The sequence below is a fragment of the Pleurodeles waltl genome, chromosome 2_2 (assembly GCF_031143425.1).
Source record: "Pleurodeles waltl isolate 20211129_DDA chromosome 2_2, aPleWal1.hap1.20221129, whole genome shotgun sequence".
NCBI classification, from domain to species: domain Eukaryota; kingdom Metazoa; phylum Chordata; class Amphibia; order Caudata; family Salamandridae; genus Pleurodeles; species Pleurodeles waltl.
In genome coordinates, this window is record NC_090439.1 from 718,792,166 (window position 1) to 718,809,671 (window position 17,506).

General features: G+C 40.5%; 1 protein-coding gene across 1 annotated transcript in view; it reads right to left on the minus strand.

Moving 5' to 3' along the window:
- Positions 1-17,506, minus strand: part of ARFGEF1 (ARF guanine nucleotide exchange factor 1) — a 961,498-nt gene that overhangs the window by 569,180 nt on the left and 374,812 nt on the right. The window contains exons 11-12 of the mRNA XM_069220293.1: positions 6,606-6,705; positions 4,219-4,358 (exon numbers count right to left, since the gene is read on the minus strand). Of these exons, the coding sequence (XP_069076394.1) occupies positions 4,219-4,358; positions 6,606-6,705 (240 nt within the window). The remainder of the gene's footprint in view (positions 1-4,218; positions 4,359-6,605; positions 6,706-17,506) is intronic.

Below are 17,506 nucleotides of genomic sequence, written 5' to 3' on the forward strand. Positions count from 1 at the left end.
TTGTATGTTTGAATTTCCTAAAATCATTTCAGGTTGCTGAGCGTAGATTCTAGATGTCCAAATATATGCTCAGCTTACAGTCTCCACAATGGATTTTATTGTTAGCTCATTTAGTAACTTGTGATCTATTACTACAGTGTTGTGGAGGCTGGCAGAGCAAAAGGAGAATGAGCAATATAATGGAGTGAAAAATATATCTGTCAGATACCAACATTCACTTGTCAGTCGTCTTTACAATAAACAACAGTTTTTCCTTGCTGTGTTAAGGGCAATGACACAATGCTTGTCTCACTTATGAATGCATGGTGCTACCATTTCTAGTCTTCTCATATACATTAAATCGATGCAGTGTTAACAGGTGCTGATATGTGAGATCCAATGAGCTAATTATTGCTTAACAGCCCTCAATGTAAATAAAACAAATGTTAGTGGGGCCAATGGATGGACCATAGACAAACAGCAGAAGTAAGGCATTCTGGCCAGCCTGAATGCAATACAGAAGACAGGTCCTCCCGCTTAAACATCTCATCAACAGTAGACAAAATCACTTTATCCATGTCCATTAACATCCATTCCAAATACTGAGTAAAACCCAGCAGTGCAGTTTTGGTAAGTGCAACACCGAATACTAGGTGGGCTAAAATCCCACTGTCCAAGCCATCGACCAATTTCACCGTATTGAAGAGACTTTGGGACCGGATACAATTCTGCTGGTAGATGGTTGCTACCCAAGTGTCTTCCCATTATTTAGTCAGTCCATTACCCCTTAATCTTGTACACAATGATAGATTTATTCTGTAACTGCCTTTCATGACCTACAAGTTTGAGCATTCTAGCATCTGCCAGCAGCACCCCTTCAATCTGCTCCAAGTGAGACTGAGGGAATCCAATGGCAGGACCAGAGTAAACAATAATGCCTTTCTATTCTTTCACTGACAGCACCTCAAAGAAGCATTAAGCTAAATAACAATAACTTAAATTCATCAAACTAAAACTATGTGAAAGTAGCTGAGACATTGGGTTTTTGTTATTATGGGGGTGAAGCTTCCCTATTTCACTTGAACATTCTGGTGCTCCTTTGTGGAAGCCAACGTGAATATATATGGTATTTCTTAAGGGCAAACCTGGGCAAAAGGCAGCAGAGCGTTGCACATTGTCAAGGGCAAGCTTAAAGTCAATGAGTAATAAGAGAGGAAGCTGAGTTGTGGACAGGAAATGCATAGTGACATAATGTTGTATAAAAAGGTGAGCCTTCAGCTCTGTTCTTAATTGGAACAGCGTTGAGGTGGTGCTGAAGGATACGAGGGCGATGTTCGAGATCCTCTGTGCATTAATTGAAAAGGCCTATTGTTTTTGTCTAGAAAGGCAGCCCTTTCTTCTCCCAAATAGTCATGTGTTGATTTTGCACCCATCCCCTTTTCTCTTTGGTATCTAAGTGGTCATTTAGAGTTGTGATTCAGCTGTGACAGTAGCTGCACGTAATGTATACTCACTTTCAGACCCTTGTAGAGTGTGAAGACAAGGGTGCTGTGACATTTCTGGGTAAGTGAGGGAGCACAGTGTGGATAGCTCTCTAAATGCAGCTGCTGCCTCACTGATCACATCCACTTCATTGTGTTGACCAGCAGTAGGGCTCCTGTTTTGGATTTGTCCATATAAAAGAATATAGTGACATCAGGGCCAAAGAGGGTCTTGGGATTTCTAGCAAAATAAAATCTAAAGTTAGCATCTGACCTGAACAGGTGAGTTAAAATGGTTGGGCAGAGGCCTTGGAACAAATATCTAAAAGGATCACAGTTATATAGCCACACTTATCCCCTCAAGCCAACCTGATGTACACACTAGGTTCTTGTCTTTTGATCGTCGCGACCATACCAGGACAACAAATAGTGCTAGACAAGGGCTAACTGATGACTTCATAACTTGAAGCACTAATCCCTCCCTCCCTCACTGCACTGCTTCATTGACCAGTCTGTTTGACTTGCCAGGCAGGAAGTGGGCTTTTAGCATAAGCAGTGTCACTCCTCCATTGATTCTTTGCCCATCAGAAAGACCATGCCAGCCAGGAGGTTTTTCAACAGGAAAAATGAAGAGAGAATAAATATACTCTTAGGAGATGAGTGCTGGGTGTGGATACAGAGCTGATGAACAAAGGCTCATCAGCGGATTAGAGGAAGCCCATAATCATTTACAAAAGAAGGCAGCCCAGCAAAGAGGTGATAGGTTTGACAATATCGACTGGGAAGATAAGCTGAAGGTGAGGACCCAATCATCGACAATGAGAAGTTGTATCATTCAAGGTCATTAGGCAGTCCTAATGGCTAGTGTGACAAGTTATGTGAAGAACAGATTATTAAAGCCAAATGACAGAGAGGAGCAGGATAACCAATTGTCAAAACACCAGAGGGCATAATAAAAACCAAGATGAATTTGTCACCTGAGACTGGCCCAAAGTTCGTAACTTTTGCGGCCAACGTACTGTCACTATAAGACCTAAAAGGTAGCCAGGATATATAATTATCTGTCTGACAGGCCTGTGGTCAAATATGCAGGCAGCCAGCTGCATGGAGCACTGGATTTGCTCACTGAGCAACAGCATATTCATTTGAGGAAAAAGGGTATGTGTGGCCAGACCTGATTACCTGTGGCACATAAGAAAAAACAACTACAGCTTTTTTCTTATTAATCAGGATAAACCAGCTAGAAGACATGCAATATGGAAAAAGCCTTGATATGGGGAATGGGCCAAGACATCTCCACTGACCAGTCAACTATAATCTCGGAGAAGGGATTCCTAATCTCTGAAATGATGTGGTTGAGGAGCAAATAACACCTAAGAGAGTTCGAACCACTCAATATTGCACCCTCTGTTTTTGCCAATGGAGACCTCAGGAAATAGTCTGGATGCAATAAGTTATCTAGAACTAATGAATGAGGTTCTCTGGAGGATTGCCTTTTTGCTCATAGGCTCAGGAAGATCCTCCAAGCAGTCATTAGAAAGGCTCAAAACTCTTTCTATTATTAAACCTTCCCAGAACTAGTACTTAAAGAGGTCTACCTTACAAGGCAGAGGGCATCGATAGTCAGGAACGAAATCAGCTAACAATAGAATCAGACCTTATCTATGGATCTGCAAGGTAATTCTAGGATGAAAGGCTACCTACTACAATAAAAAATAGACAACAGCCATTTGAGTGCCAGATCCCGAGTATAAGGTATTAGCCATTTCAGAGGTAGCCAAGTGAGTATCCCACTTTAAAACTTGCTCTCTCCGAAAGCTGGTAAGTAGAGGTATTTTCTGGAACATACCATATTAGAAGTAAAAGAACATGCCAAGACTGAAGAAAAGGACAAAACACCTGGGCTAAATGCAGATCAGGGAAATTGTCCATGGGAGTGACGTGATAAAACTGAATTAGTGGAACAGGCTCAGTTGTCAGGTGAAATTAACTTCTCATGACGCATGCTGGGAATATAGTGGAGTAGGGTAGGATAATTTGAGGCAATACATATGCATTGTACCAGACCATGACCCTTTAAATAACATAGTTCAGATCCAGAGAGACTATTAATGCTCAATTCAATCAAAATTCCTTCTTCCCCACACATTAGTAACAATCATTTCATTGAAGCTAGACAGACGTTTACAGGTATCTAACCACATATAAACTGAATTTGATGAAGCACTGATGGATGGGCAGCCAAGAGCAGGGAAGGGTGGTGTTGTGCTGCTACATTTGGCAGCATTGTGATTCCACTCAACATAAGTTGTACACCATCTTGCTGCTTTCTGCTGTTCAGTGCTACCTGTTGTGTGTACAAGTTGTTTGAACAATATAAAATATATTTTAAAGTGCTGCTGTCTAGTTTTGAATATAAAGCAGTGCACTTGTTACAGTTACTTCCAGCTGCATCAGAAGAAAACAAAATAACTGCACACAGATGTATTTGACCAGGTGCTTTCATTTGCGGTTTTCCTTCTCTTTCTCGTGTACAAATACTAGCAGCTGTCCCGCCACACAAAAGCCCAGCTTTAAAATGTCTCCTTTACCTACCAGGAACAGAACAGCACAAATTCCAAAAAGATTACAGATTTTACTGACTGTACTGTGGGCTTATCAAAACACTCCAGTATTATTTATTCAAGTTTTCTAAGGACTAAAAGCTACAACATGTTTTATCTCTTAATAATGGCAGAACAGTTAAAGGTCTACTTGCCTGCATATTTGTCATGCCAAGTTCTTGGCTGCCCCGCCCTTGAGCAATCTTGGACAGATCATTCACCAACCTCTCAAATATGTTTGCAGCATTTAAATCACAGTCATAGTTTACATAAATGTCCACAACGCTCTGTGCATCTGAAAAGTTAAAAGCAGTTTAAATAATTATAGATTACTTTTGTAAAAATAACAAAAATAATTCAATTTTACAAATCTTTAACAGCTTTTCAATTTATTTCATTCCCTTTTATACACATTGATATCGATATTGATATTGATTATGCAATATCGATGGAACAAAAATGCTTAACTATAACAGTGCTTCAATGGGCTGTTACTAGCAGGTACAGAGTATTACTTGAGAGGGAGAGTACCAGCACTTCCCAGCAGAGATATAGCACCTTCAACTGCAGAGTACCTGCACATCTCAGAAGCATGTAGGTATTCTGGTAGAGGGTACCTACTCTTCTATTTTTCCACTTCCAGCACTGAACTATAAATAATCCATTTACTTCCATTTGATTCTCAGACAGATATTAAAATACATATAATTCTCAATGTTGTATTCCTACTAACTGGTTCACAAAAATTCATATGCTAGAGCTATTTAATCATATTATTTTTCTCTTGAGTCATACATACATACAGGATATAGTATGGCAAATTGTTTGATACAGCTCACATCCGCAATACTACATTAGAATAACAATGACGGCAGTGCAGATAGTTAACTTAGTGCCTCATGCTGAAGGAAATACCATGACCACACATTACAGAATTTTTCTTGGGTAGTTTTGCTATTTAGAGTTCCACCCAAGGATGATGGGACATGTGTTACATTTTCCAACATGTTTCCCTGACACAATTTTCCGGCTGTTGAGTGGAGTAATTTGAACAAGGGCATACTCTGGCTCAATACACAATTTGTACACTATTTTTGGATTCACAAAACAACTCAGAATGAGGTTGCTACTGACCTTCACATTGCTAGTTCATGAGGCCCCTCCTACACCCTCCTCACATAAGGGGGCATCTGTTTCCACTACAGAGAGATGCCAGAACCACTAGATGTATCTCATTTTACAGGTACTGTTCCAAAGCTACCTATAACAAAGCTGCCTTGAAAATGAGAGGAAAATGGGCTATCAATTGTAAGAGGCAGGAACGTTTTCCTTTGAGTTTCATTCTTAGACAATCATTAAAGAGTGTGCCCTCAATCAATCACTGTTGCCTCCCTCTTGTAAAGGCAGTCCATCTTCACCCAGATCTATGCTGGCTGCTGCTCAGCGATAAGGTGACTTATAGAGGTACAAGGCCTATAACCCTGTATCATAATGAGGTTTTAAATGTTGCCTTTCTCATATGCAGCTATCTTGGTGAATGGTATGACTGGCCAACATACCAGAAATATGTTGTAGTTATGCATACATAAAAAAGAGAGTACAACTAACACCCTATGGTTTCCTGGCACTCTAGTAAGAAAAGGAAAACTGAGTCTTATGTTAAGAAGATATGCCAAAGTTTGTCAAGTTATTTAAGAAGTCCTGACTTGAAAGCTTGACGTATTACAAAAGATTTGGTGCAACTTTTATTTTGTCAGGTGGTAAATTCTATACTCTACTGCAGCCTTTCCGTTAGAAAACAGGTTATTCATCTAAGTACTGTGCCACTGTTGCAATCGAACAAGGCCACAAACGTTGGCAAAAGTGTTAAATTTATTTTTCAACCTGAAGGGACAGGTAGTAAGGTATTTGCTTTTGGCTGTATTAGCACTGTTTTACGTCATAATATGCAGGGCATCTTGTAATGGTCTGTTTTAATTAACATCAATACAGCCAGTACTACAACATTGCCCCACAATAAACTCTAGCAATGACTTGTGGTACAGAATTCTGACACATCACAGCACATCAAGTCTTGCTAACCACATGAGGTAATACACTATGGAACATGCACACATGTGTTTGAACCTCACCACGCATCTGGTTGGGCAGGTGGTACTGCACCTGTAACAGCTGTTTTATAAATGTGTGGAGATGCAGTTTAAGCTCAGCACTCCTGTTCAAGAATCACTGGGCCTTATCTTACATTCTGAAGTCTGAAACTCTGAATGGTATGCAAATTGTAGACACAATAAATACCACACAAGGTGCATAATATAAACCTGGAATGGCACGAGGTAACAATATTGCCCTTCATGTATCAGAAAAAGAATCCTGAAATATAATATGAAGGTGTTTCACTGGTATATTTCCAAAATTACTGAATTACAAAACTGTTTCTATGGTGCTCAGAAGCTGCAGGCTAATAATACAGTTTACAGGCAACTTTGTAACTGACTGAGAGTTACAACTTTTGTTATTAGACAACATTATATTTACTTACCAGCACAAATCCGTGTAAGAGTTTGAATAACCATCCATTTATGATCAAATGAACTTGTAGATGTTTCTAGTATGTACAGAAATATTTCCTTGAAAAACACCTAAATACAACAAATGGATAGAAAGTAAAGTGGTAAAAAAGGTGAAAAGGTAAAGTTCCTTTTCAACAAAAAATACAATCGACAATACGCATACCTAAGTTAACAAAAGACACAGAAACTAAATAATTCAAAACCACACAAATCCCAACTATTTTAAATCCATGTTACATCATACCACGTCAAGTCACAAATTCACTCTGAATACTCCAACTGTAAGACATGTCCTTCTTCATTGCATACTGTGGTTTGGAACAACAGCACACTGCATTAGACCTAATCAGCATTCTTCAGAATATGTCTTCGAACAGACATCAGCAAGCATATGACCTATGTGCTCTGACATCTCCTGCTCTTGGTTAGAGAGGAGGTAGGATAAATTAAAATGTATACTATCATCTTCATTCTAGGCCTGTGAGCACGAGCACCCACACACAAAATCACCAAACACTTTCAGACTGGATCATAATCAGACAGCTGGGCACTGGGATAGTGAGTATTTCATCAATAGAAGAATGGAAACATGGGAAATAATTCTCAATTGCGTATAATGGTATGAAATTCACCAGATATAGTTATCTCAAGTGACTATAACTTGTGCCCTAGTGTAACTATAACTTACGCTCAGATATTACATCACTCATGACCAGGCCACTGGAATTATACTGCATGGGAGGGACAAATTATGCAGCAGGAATGAGTAAATTATGCAGCAAGAAAAGGCAAATTGTGTGGCACAATGCGGCGCATTTTTATGACAGTATTACTTCATTATTTTGTCATTTTTACACACATTATTGGCAGTATTTCACTGCGTAGCAACATGCCTTTTTAGTAACTTTTAAAACATTTGAGATTGAAAAAATGTTTGTTAACATTTGCAAATTATGCAGTAGATGACGAATTATGTAGAGGCACGAGACGCTGCCTGGGGATTACTATCCCCAAGATCCATCACAGTCCTGAGAGGGGGTAAAAGAGGGGGGACCTTCTTCCTGACTTTGGATCTATTAGGGGCACTTGAGACTCCTGCTGCACGAGCGGCCCAGGCCACACTCATCACCGTCAAGTGGAGGCAGGGCCACCCTCCTTGGTTTTTCCTTTTTACAGTAGTTCTACACAGAGCTGTGTTCTAGGATGTATGTCTTGCTTTAGAGGTATTTTGGTGCCAATCCTTGTGGAATGGAGATATTTGACCCCAGCTGGGATTTGTTTGTCATGTGTTCTTAGCTTAGTGTTGGCAGCATGCGGAAGAAGAAAGCTGCCAACCAAAGCAATGTGTTAGCAAACTATCCAAAAGCTTAAAGTATGTGGCGGAGAACTGTACACTGCAGTAAACTGACGGCTTAATTAAAGAGGTCGAGGCTATCTCTGGCAATAATGACACTCTTACCACTAGCAAAAAGTCAGGTTCCAACATACACATTAGTATAGTAAAAATAAAAAATCCCTTCGATTCGTAATAGGGATAAGTCTAAAAGTGCTATTTCGATTCGCAGGTGTCCAATCAAGGTTTGTCTAACGCACCTGTAAACCATTCACAGTGGCAGCACTGTTCTAATAACAAATCTATGCAGGATATGTGTAGTAATGGGCAACATTGGAAATCTCTATTCCATGTAGCAATAGATTTGCTCCCTTGATAATCCCGGATATTTATACGCATGTTCCACCAGAACTGCTTCAATTGCAAGAGGGGCCTAATGAAGCTTATGCAAATTCAAAAATGGACTTCCTGATTAAGGAATTGAGTGAAGTAAAATCTATGGTGACCGAGCTTAACCTTATGTTGCAGGCAGTGATGGACAGAGGTATAATTTTGGCCCTGGGAGCCTTGCCTGAATTCCAGGAGTGCCCAGTGAAAGGTACATCAACGACTATTAACCTGCATATTAACTGCCAGCCATTACCTAAGCCAACGCCACTGTCAAACAATAGTAAAAGCCCTGATATGGATATGGATTCTAAACCTGGGTGCCCTGTAGGGAACTCTGCTAATGCGGCTTGGACAAGAAGTAAAACACATAATGTCAAACACACTTCTGTTACATTAAAGTCTGGGGGTACATTAAAGAAGAGAAGTGGGTTCTCCCAAGGAAATATGAAGATTCAGCAATGGGGTCAGATTTATTCTTTTTCTAAAAATTCTGTTTCGATAAGCCGTGCCAAAGGTAGAGATTTGGATGCTATTGTATTCATGATTAACGTTCCAAAGTTAAGCTGATCCTTGCGAGAAGATACAGATTCACTCATTAAAGTGATTCATTGGATTAGATTTAATCACTACTGTTCTTCCCTTAATTGATCGGATATACTGTATGCAGAATATATTAATTCAGGGCATCTAGATTGTATTAAGTTGGTGGTAGAAGAAAGCAGGTAAGCGGAGGGTCTGCTTGCACTGCATGCACGTCGACCCTCCCTCACTCCCCCCTGGTTCCTCCATTCAGTTTAAACTTAATATAAAACAGACATCGAACCTGATGCCCAGACAGACTGCAAGTAATAGCTACTTGGGTGATAATATGCCTTCTAAATCTCAAGCTGTTACTAATGTAAATGATACAGGTGACTGACTGGATAATCAATCTCTTTTTGTATGTACTGTCTGCTGTATTGATTTGACAACAGAAGTAGGTGATAATAATTGTAATATTGAAGGATAAGTTCTCTTGAACAACATATGGGATTTAGTCACAACTCCTGGCCCAAAATTATTTCTGCCGGGTCTGGCTGATTCCACCTTGGTCACTTCTGGTGATGGCCTACATTTGGTATTCTGGGTGTGCAGCAGAATTTAGATGTCCTGGGGTGGAGCGAGTTTATTGATAAATTACATTTTTGCCTCTTCCAAGAGACCTGGGCCCTGGAGCTGGTGTAGAGGGCGGATTCCATAACTTACACTCTCCAAGCACTCCCAACTAATTCAGGTCACCCAGTTGGTGGGTTGCTTATCTGGGTGAAAATTTCTCTAGATTGTGTAATTGCTAAACTAGTGATTAACACTACGGATATTATAGCTTTGAAAATACAGATAAAAAAGAGGTTGTATATGACTATATACAGGGAGTGCAGAATTATTAGGCAAGTTGTATTTTTGAGGATTAATTTTATTATTGAACAACAACCATGTTCTCAATGAACCCAAAAAACTCATTAATATCAAAGCTGAATATTTTTGGAAGTAGTTTTTAGTTTGTTTTTAGTTTTAGCTATGTTAGGGGGATATCTGTGTGTGCAGGTGACTATTACTGTGCATAATTATTAGGCAACTTAACAAAAAAAAATATATACCCATTTCAATTATTTATTATTACCAGTGAAACCAATATAACATCTCAACATTCACAAATATACATTTCTGACATTCAAAAACAAAACAAAAACAAATCAGTGACCAATATAGCCACCTTTCTTTGCAAGGACACTCAAAAGCCTGCCATCCATGGATTCTGTCAGTGTTTTGATCTGTTCACCATCAACATTGCGTGCAGCAGCAACCACAGCCTCCCAGACACTGTTCAGAGAGGTGTACTGTTTTCCCTCCTTGTAAATCTCACATTTGATGATGGACCACAGGTTCTCAATGGGGTTCAGATCAGGTGAACAAGGAGGCCATGTCATTAGATTTCCTTCTTTTATACCCTTTCTTGCCAGCCACGCTGTGGAGTATTTGGACGCGTGTGATGGAGCATTGTCCTGCATGAAAATCATGTTTTTCTTGAAGGATGCAGACTTCTTCCTGTACCACTGCTTGAAGAAGGTGTCTTCCAGGAACTGGCAGTAGGACTGGGAGTTGAGCTTGACTCCATCCTCAACCCGAAAAGGCCCCACAAGCTCATCTTTGATGATACCAGCCCAAACCAGTACTCCACCTCCACCTTGCTGGCGTCTGAGTCGGACTGGAGCTCTCTGCCCTTTACCAATCCAGCCACGGGCCCATCCATCTGGCCCATCAAGACTCACTCTCATTTCATCAGTCCATAAAACCTTAGAAAAATCAGTCTTGAGATATTTCTTGGCCCAGTCTTGACGTTTCAGCTTGTGTGTCTTGTTCAGTGGTGGTCGTCTTTCAGCCTTTCTTACCTTGGCCATGTCTCTGAGTATTGCACACCTTGTGCTTTTGGGCACTCCAGTGATGTTGCAGCTCTGAAATATGGCCAAACTGGTGGCAAGTGGCATCGTGGCAGCTGCACGCTTGACTTTTCTCAGTTCATGGGCAGTTATTTTGCGCCTTGGTTTTTCCACACGCTTCTTGCGACCCTGTTGACTATTTTGAATGAACGCTTGATTGTTCGATGATCACGCTTCAGAAGCTTTGCAATTTTAAGAGTGCTGCATCCCTCTGCAAGATATCTCACTATTTTTGACTTTTCTGAGCCTGTCAAGTCCTTCTTTTGACCCATTTTGCCAAAGGAAAGGAAGTTGCCTAATAATTATGCACACCTGATATAGGGTGTTGATGTCATTAGACCACACCCCTTCTCATTACAGAGATGCACATCACCTAATATGCTTAATTGGTAGTAGGCTTTCGAGCCTATACAGCTTGGAGTAAGACAACATGCATAAAGAGGATGATGTGGTCAAAATACTCATTTGCCTAATAATTCTGCACTCCCTGTATAATATTGATAATCAATTGTCACCAAGAAGTAAAACGTCCCCAACATTATCTATTTTGGACCAACATTTATCCTGTGTTGATCACAGATCTTCTAGAATTCTTAGTGGGGACTTTAATGCCTTCTATTAACATTTTGAACGTTTAAAGGATGTTATAAATTATGATGAGAAATGCCCCTTTAGTGGTAGCTTATCAACTTGCCTCTTTAACTTTCTCCTATATCCTTAGGTCAGCTAGTGGCCACTCGCTATCAGATAAGGAGAGGTCATACACATTCACCAGAGTTTCCATAAGAAACCGATTAGCTTATTTTATTATGGATACTAAGCTTTGGTGATGTTTGGTTGACTTTAAGGTCTTGGGCAATGGGAATAGTGATCGCAAAGCTTTGCAACTTATTTTGATAAAGGATATTATTTGTGATGTAGCAAAAATATAGATAGCAAACTGTAGCCCCAATAAGCAAGTGACTCTTGAGGAATGTAAAAGTCCTTCAGTGATATTTTAAATCCATATCTCAAACTCCCTATTTGTGATACTCCTATAGTTGAGATTCATAAAGCAATGTTTGAAAAACTGAAGGATTTCTGTACACAGGCACCAAGAACTTTATCCACTCCTCCAAGTAGGCAAACCCCTTAGTATACTAGTGAGTGCAGGAGGGCTAAAATAGTTCTTATACTAGCTATAAAATCATGTAAGATCCCTGCTATTGGAGAAGCAAGAGCTAATTATAGGTACATTCTACAGCAAAGTAAGAGGAATGGAGATGAAGCCAACTGGGCGGACCTCCTTGAATTAGTGAATGAAACAATAATAATGCCTTTAGTCACGTTACTGCACAGCGGATTCTGAACTGCAATACTGTTAATTAACACTACATCCAGCCCCGGGCCTAGGAAGAACACTTTGTTGCCCTATATTGTAATCATATGGGTGATACTAACTAAGCTTAGTATCCAATTTAGTACCTCACCTCTCTATCACAAATCCAGTAACTGATACTTCTTTTGTTTTCATGTCCCATACATTAAAAGCAATAGAGGCAATGAAACCTGGGAAGACTCCAGGTCCTGACAGTATTCTGGTAATCCTTTATCGATCTGAGATGGAAGTTTGGGGACTGTATATAAATCTGCTGTCAAATAGAATATTGTCCGTAGCTAATATCCCTGAGTCTTGGGGTGGGGTGGAAATCATACTGATTTTCTAGAAAGGTGCAATGAGTATACCAGTGAACTACAGACCAATTAGTCTAATAGACCACCTTCAGAAAATCTTTGCTAGACAGGTGCTCGATAGATGAATGCGCCCCAGTTTCTTTTGCCCTCCCAAGTGGGCTTTAGGAACCAAACTAGCACAAATGGCCATGTTTTCAGGTTTGTTATGATCTGCTGAAAGTGTCTGAAATGGAAAAAGAGGCACTTTGTGTGGCCTTTGTTGACCTGAGGGCTGCGTGTGACCTGATACCAAGGAATAAACTATGGAATACCCTTAGGTCAATGGGGATCCCAGGAAGCATCTTAGATATTTTAATTAGGCTCCATAAAAATAACTATGCCCATGTGCAATGGGAAATGAATGCGGAGTTAACTAAGCGTACCCCTGTAGAACATGGTGTAAGACAGAGGTGCGTTTTAGCCCCAACAGTGTTCTCCCTTTATATCAACAAGGATATTGATTTTCTTAATTGTTGTATTCATGGTGCCCCTAAACTGGATGATAACACAGTGTTGACATTACTATTTCGGAATGATACCCTTCTTATTTCAAGTACTCCAATGGGTTTACAGCATTTACTGAATAAACTTACTGATTTCTGTAATTTGAGGGTTTAGAGATCAACCACACTCGTATAACAGTTTAAGAGAGGCATGAGGAAAAACGATCATCTGATGGAGAGGGATGAAAGTTTTCATTATTTGGGAGTCAGGATCAATAACCCACCCAGTAGCCCGAGATCAGAAGAGAAGAGTACTTTTGCTCCATGGAGGATCAGCTATTAACAAAATGTATGGAGCAACAACTTATCAGTTATTTTCAACAGACACTGAAGTATACAGAAGTTGCGCTCTATGGTGCAGAAATATGGAGAGCAGCAAATACCTCTGACTTAGCTTGGTGTAAAAATGGTTTGAGAAGATCTTCATTGAATTTAACTCAAGGCACCCCATCTGTTCCACTGTCTTTTTGACCTTGGAATGGAGAGGACGGGGGCCTGACAGTACCTAGACCCATACTCTTTTGGATTAGACTATGGTTAACCCCTGAGTTGCCGTCTTAAGGCTTGAAGAAATTCTGATCTTAGATAAGGACCTCACACTACAATGGCTTGACCCTGTAAAATCCTGGGCAGCAACTTTGTTCATGGATGCAATTTGAAAGGAACCGCTTTCGATAACCAGAGAAACAAAGGTGAATTGTAGTTTCTGCCTTTTGGAATTATACAATACATCAATGCCATCGCTCATGGAAACCTGGTAGTTTAACGGATATGTGTCTGGCACTTAAACCAACCCCGGGTTTCGAATGTTTATGGATGGTATTTTTCCACAATAGGCTAAAATGTTATATGTTAAGCTTAGGTATGGAACCCTGTTAGCTAATAACTTTACATATTAACGTGTGAGGCAGCAAAGACGGTACTGGTAACTGTCTGACTTGTAAAAATGTCTTGAAAAACGTTGACCATATCCTGTTTTTCTGCCCAGCCCACAAGTATGACAGGAGAAAGAAGATTAGATCACTTCCTAAGAACCTGGAATCAGGGGGGGCTTCTTTATAACAGCGGAGGAGTGTTGCCCCCCCGCTCAGTCTCTGTCAGTGACAAATAAAATGATATAAAAGAATGTTATTATCATTTTATTTTCGACTGAGCTGATGGAATCTAGTGTGGAGCCGGCCCATGGCAGGGAGGAGGAGTGGTGGGCACTGTAAGCATGCGTTTCAGTTTGGCCGGCCGTCCTATGCCAAATCGAAATGCGTACCTATGTTTCTCCAACCCAGCTGTATTACACAGCCGGGTGGAGAAAAGGCACAGTCTCCCTGTGCCTGAGCGATCGTCAGACCAGCTTGGTATAGCATGACAGCAGCATCTGGATTGGGCAGGAGCCTGTGCTTGCGGCCCATGCCAGAGGAGAGGAGCACCAAGGTGCTGGCAGCGGCAGGAAAGTCTTTCTTAAAAATTATTTCCCAAACTCTCCCTGCCCCACCCCCGACTTTGGAACCCAGCAGTGGCGGCTGCCGCAAATCTAGACCATACAGTATATCACATGTTCTAAAGTACAGGGAGTGCAGAATTATTAGGCAAGTTGTATTTTTGAGGATTAATTTTATTATTGAACAACAACCATGTTCTCAATGAACCCAAAAAACTCATTAATATCAAAGCTGAATATTTTTGGAAGTAGTTTTTAGTTTGTTTTTAGTTTTAGCTATGTTAGGGGGATATCTGTGTGTGCAGGTGACTATTACTGTGCATAATTATTAGGCAACTCAACAAAAAAAAATATATACCCATTTCAATTATTTATTATTACCAGTGAAACCAATATAACATCTCAACATTCACAAATATACATTTCTGACATTCAAAAACAAAACAAAAAAAATCAGTGACCAATATAGCCACCTTTCTTTGCAAGGACACTCAAAAGCCTGCCATCCATGGATTCTGTCAGTGTTTTGATCTGTTCACCATCAACATTGCGTGCAGCAGCAACCACAGCCTCCCAGACACTGTTCAGAGAGGTGTACTGTTTTCCCTCCTTGTAAATCTCACATTTGATGATGGACCACAGGTTCTCAATGGGGTTCAGATCAGGTGAACAAGGAGGCCATGTCATTAGATTTCCTTCTTTTATACCCTTTCTTGCCAGCCACGCTGTGGAGTACTTGGACGCGTGTGATGGAGCATTGTCCTGCATGAAAATCATGTTTTTCTTGAAGGATGCAGACTTCTTCCTGTACCACTGCTTGAAGAAGGTGTCTTCCAGGAACTGGCAGTAGGACTGGGAGTTGAGCTTGACTCCATCCTCAACCCGAAAAGGCCCCACAAGCTCATCTTTGATGATACCAGCCCAAACCAGTACTCCACCTCCACCTTGCTGGCGTCTGAGTCGGACTGGAGCTCTCTGCCCTTTACCAATCCAGCCACGGGCCCATCCATCTGGCCCATCAAGACTCACTCTCATTTCATCAGTCCATAAAACCTTAGAAAAATCAGTCTTGAGATATTTCTTGGCCCAGTCTTGACGTTTCAGCTTGTGTGTCTTGTTCAGTGGTGGTCGTCTTTCAGCCTTTCTTACCTTGGCCATGTCTCTGAGTATTGCACACCTTGTGCTTTTGGGCACTCCAGTGATGTTGCAGCTCTGAAATATGGCCAAACTGGTGGCAAGTGGCATCGTGGCAGCTGCACGCTTGACTTTTCTCAGTTCATGGGCAGTTATTTTGCGCCTTGGTTTTTCCACACGCTTCTTGCGACCCTGTTGACTATTTTGAATGAAACGCTTGATTGTTCGATGATCACGCTTCAGAAGCTTTGCAATTTTAAGAGTGCTGCATCCCTCTGCAAGATATCTCACTATTTTTGACTTTTCTGAGCCTGTCAAGTCCTTCTTTTGACCCATTTTGCCAAAGGAAAGGAAGTTGCCTAATAATTATGCACACCTGATATAGGGTGTTGATGTCATTAGACCACACCCCTTCTCATTACAGAGATGCACATCACCTAATATGCTTAATTGGTAGTAGGCTTTCGAGCCTATACAGCTTGGAGTAAGACAACATGCATAAAGAGGATGATGTGGTCAAAATACTCATTTGCCTAATAATTCTGCACTCCCTGTATTTCATAATGAAGTGAGTGAGCACATCCTTTTTAGTAGTAGTAACTTTTATATGCTGCTTGGGCTAGGAGAAAGAATAAAGGGTTTTGTTTTTAAAACAATCTTTGTACACCGGATTTTCGATATCATTTATTTATGCACTTTTTAAAATCTATTTATTGTATTGTTTGTTTTATGGTGAAACCCTGAAAATAGACACATTACTGATGAACTGATTAATGTGGCAAAAGCGGTAAGTCTATAATCATGTGGCCAATAACTGCCTCCATAAAATCTTTAATCACATTTGAAATGACATCACTGATAGTGTGCATGGCAGGGGTGTGAGTTCTAATTACTCAAGATATCTATACTTGGTGACTTTCAGTGGTTTTGTTTGTTTAAGACATTAAGGGGGTTATTACAACTTTGGAGGAGGTGTTATTCCGTCCCAAAAGTGACGGTAAAGTGACGGGTATACCACCAGCTGTATTACGAGTTCCATAGGATATAATGGACTCGTAATACGGCTGGTGGTATATCCGTCACTTTACAGTCACTTTTGGGATGGATTAACACCTCCTCCAAAGTTTTAATAACCCCCTTTGTTTTAACTGATCCTTTCACCTGTCTAGAACGTCCCTTTAAGTAAGTGCGTGCGCGTCTGTGTGTGTTTTGAAAGAAGAAAAAACAATCTTTAAATACCAAAAGAAATTGAATGAAATTCTCAAGGTATAGTTCACTGAGCTAACTATAACTTGCGTCCCACCATGCAATGCTTATGATCTCAAATATTACATCACTCATAAAATGCTAACCGTTATCACTGCTGACATCTCAATCATCTGAAATTCTAGGTTTTTGTATGTATGCCAAGACCTTATTACCATATGTATCTATAATGTCACTTTAACCTTTGTTTTTTTCCAGTAAATTTCTCTTTTTTTTTTTTTTTTAACTTAATGTAAAATCTTTTTACTATACCTAACTATAACATCACTAACCATTGAGGTTTTCGGTGAATTTCTGCATTATTTTGATATTAAGCAAACTACCCTGCTGTACAGAGAATTCCGCAGGGTGCAGCATGGGTTGGCTGCAGGGCTAGGCCTTGCTCCCAGTCTTACTGCAACCGGCAAGCATCCGCTTGCACAGCCTGTGCCCCAGTCTCTGTGGGCAGTCAACTTCCCGCAGACATCAACTCACATTTTCTTTTTTTTTTTTTCAGGATGCAGTTATAGTCACCACTACAAATTCACCTCCTAGGTGGTGCGGAAGCTTGCACAGTACCACGGTAGTAGGAGGCCAAGATTGGTCTGCGGCTCCAAATGGAGGTCAGCAATATGGGAGG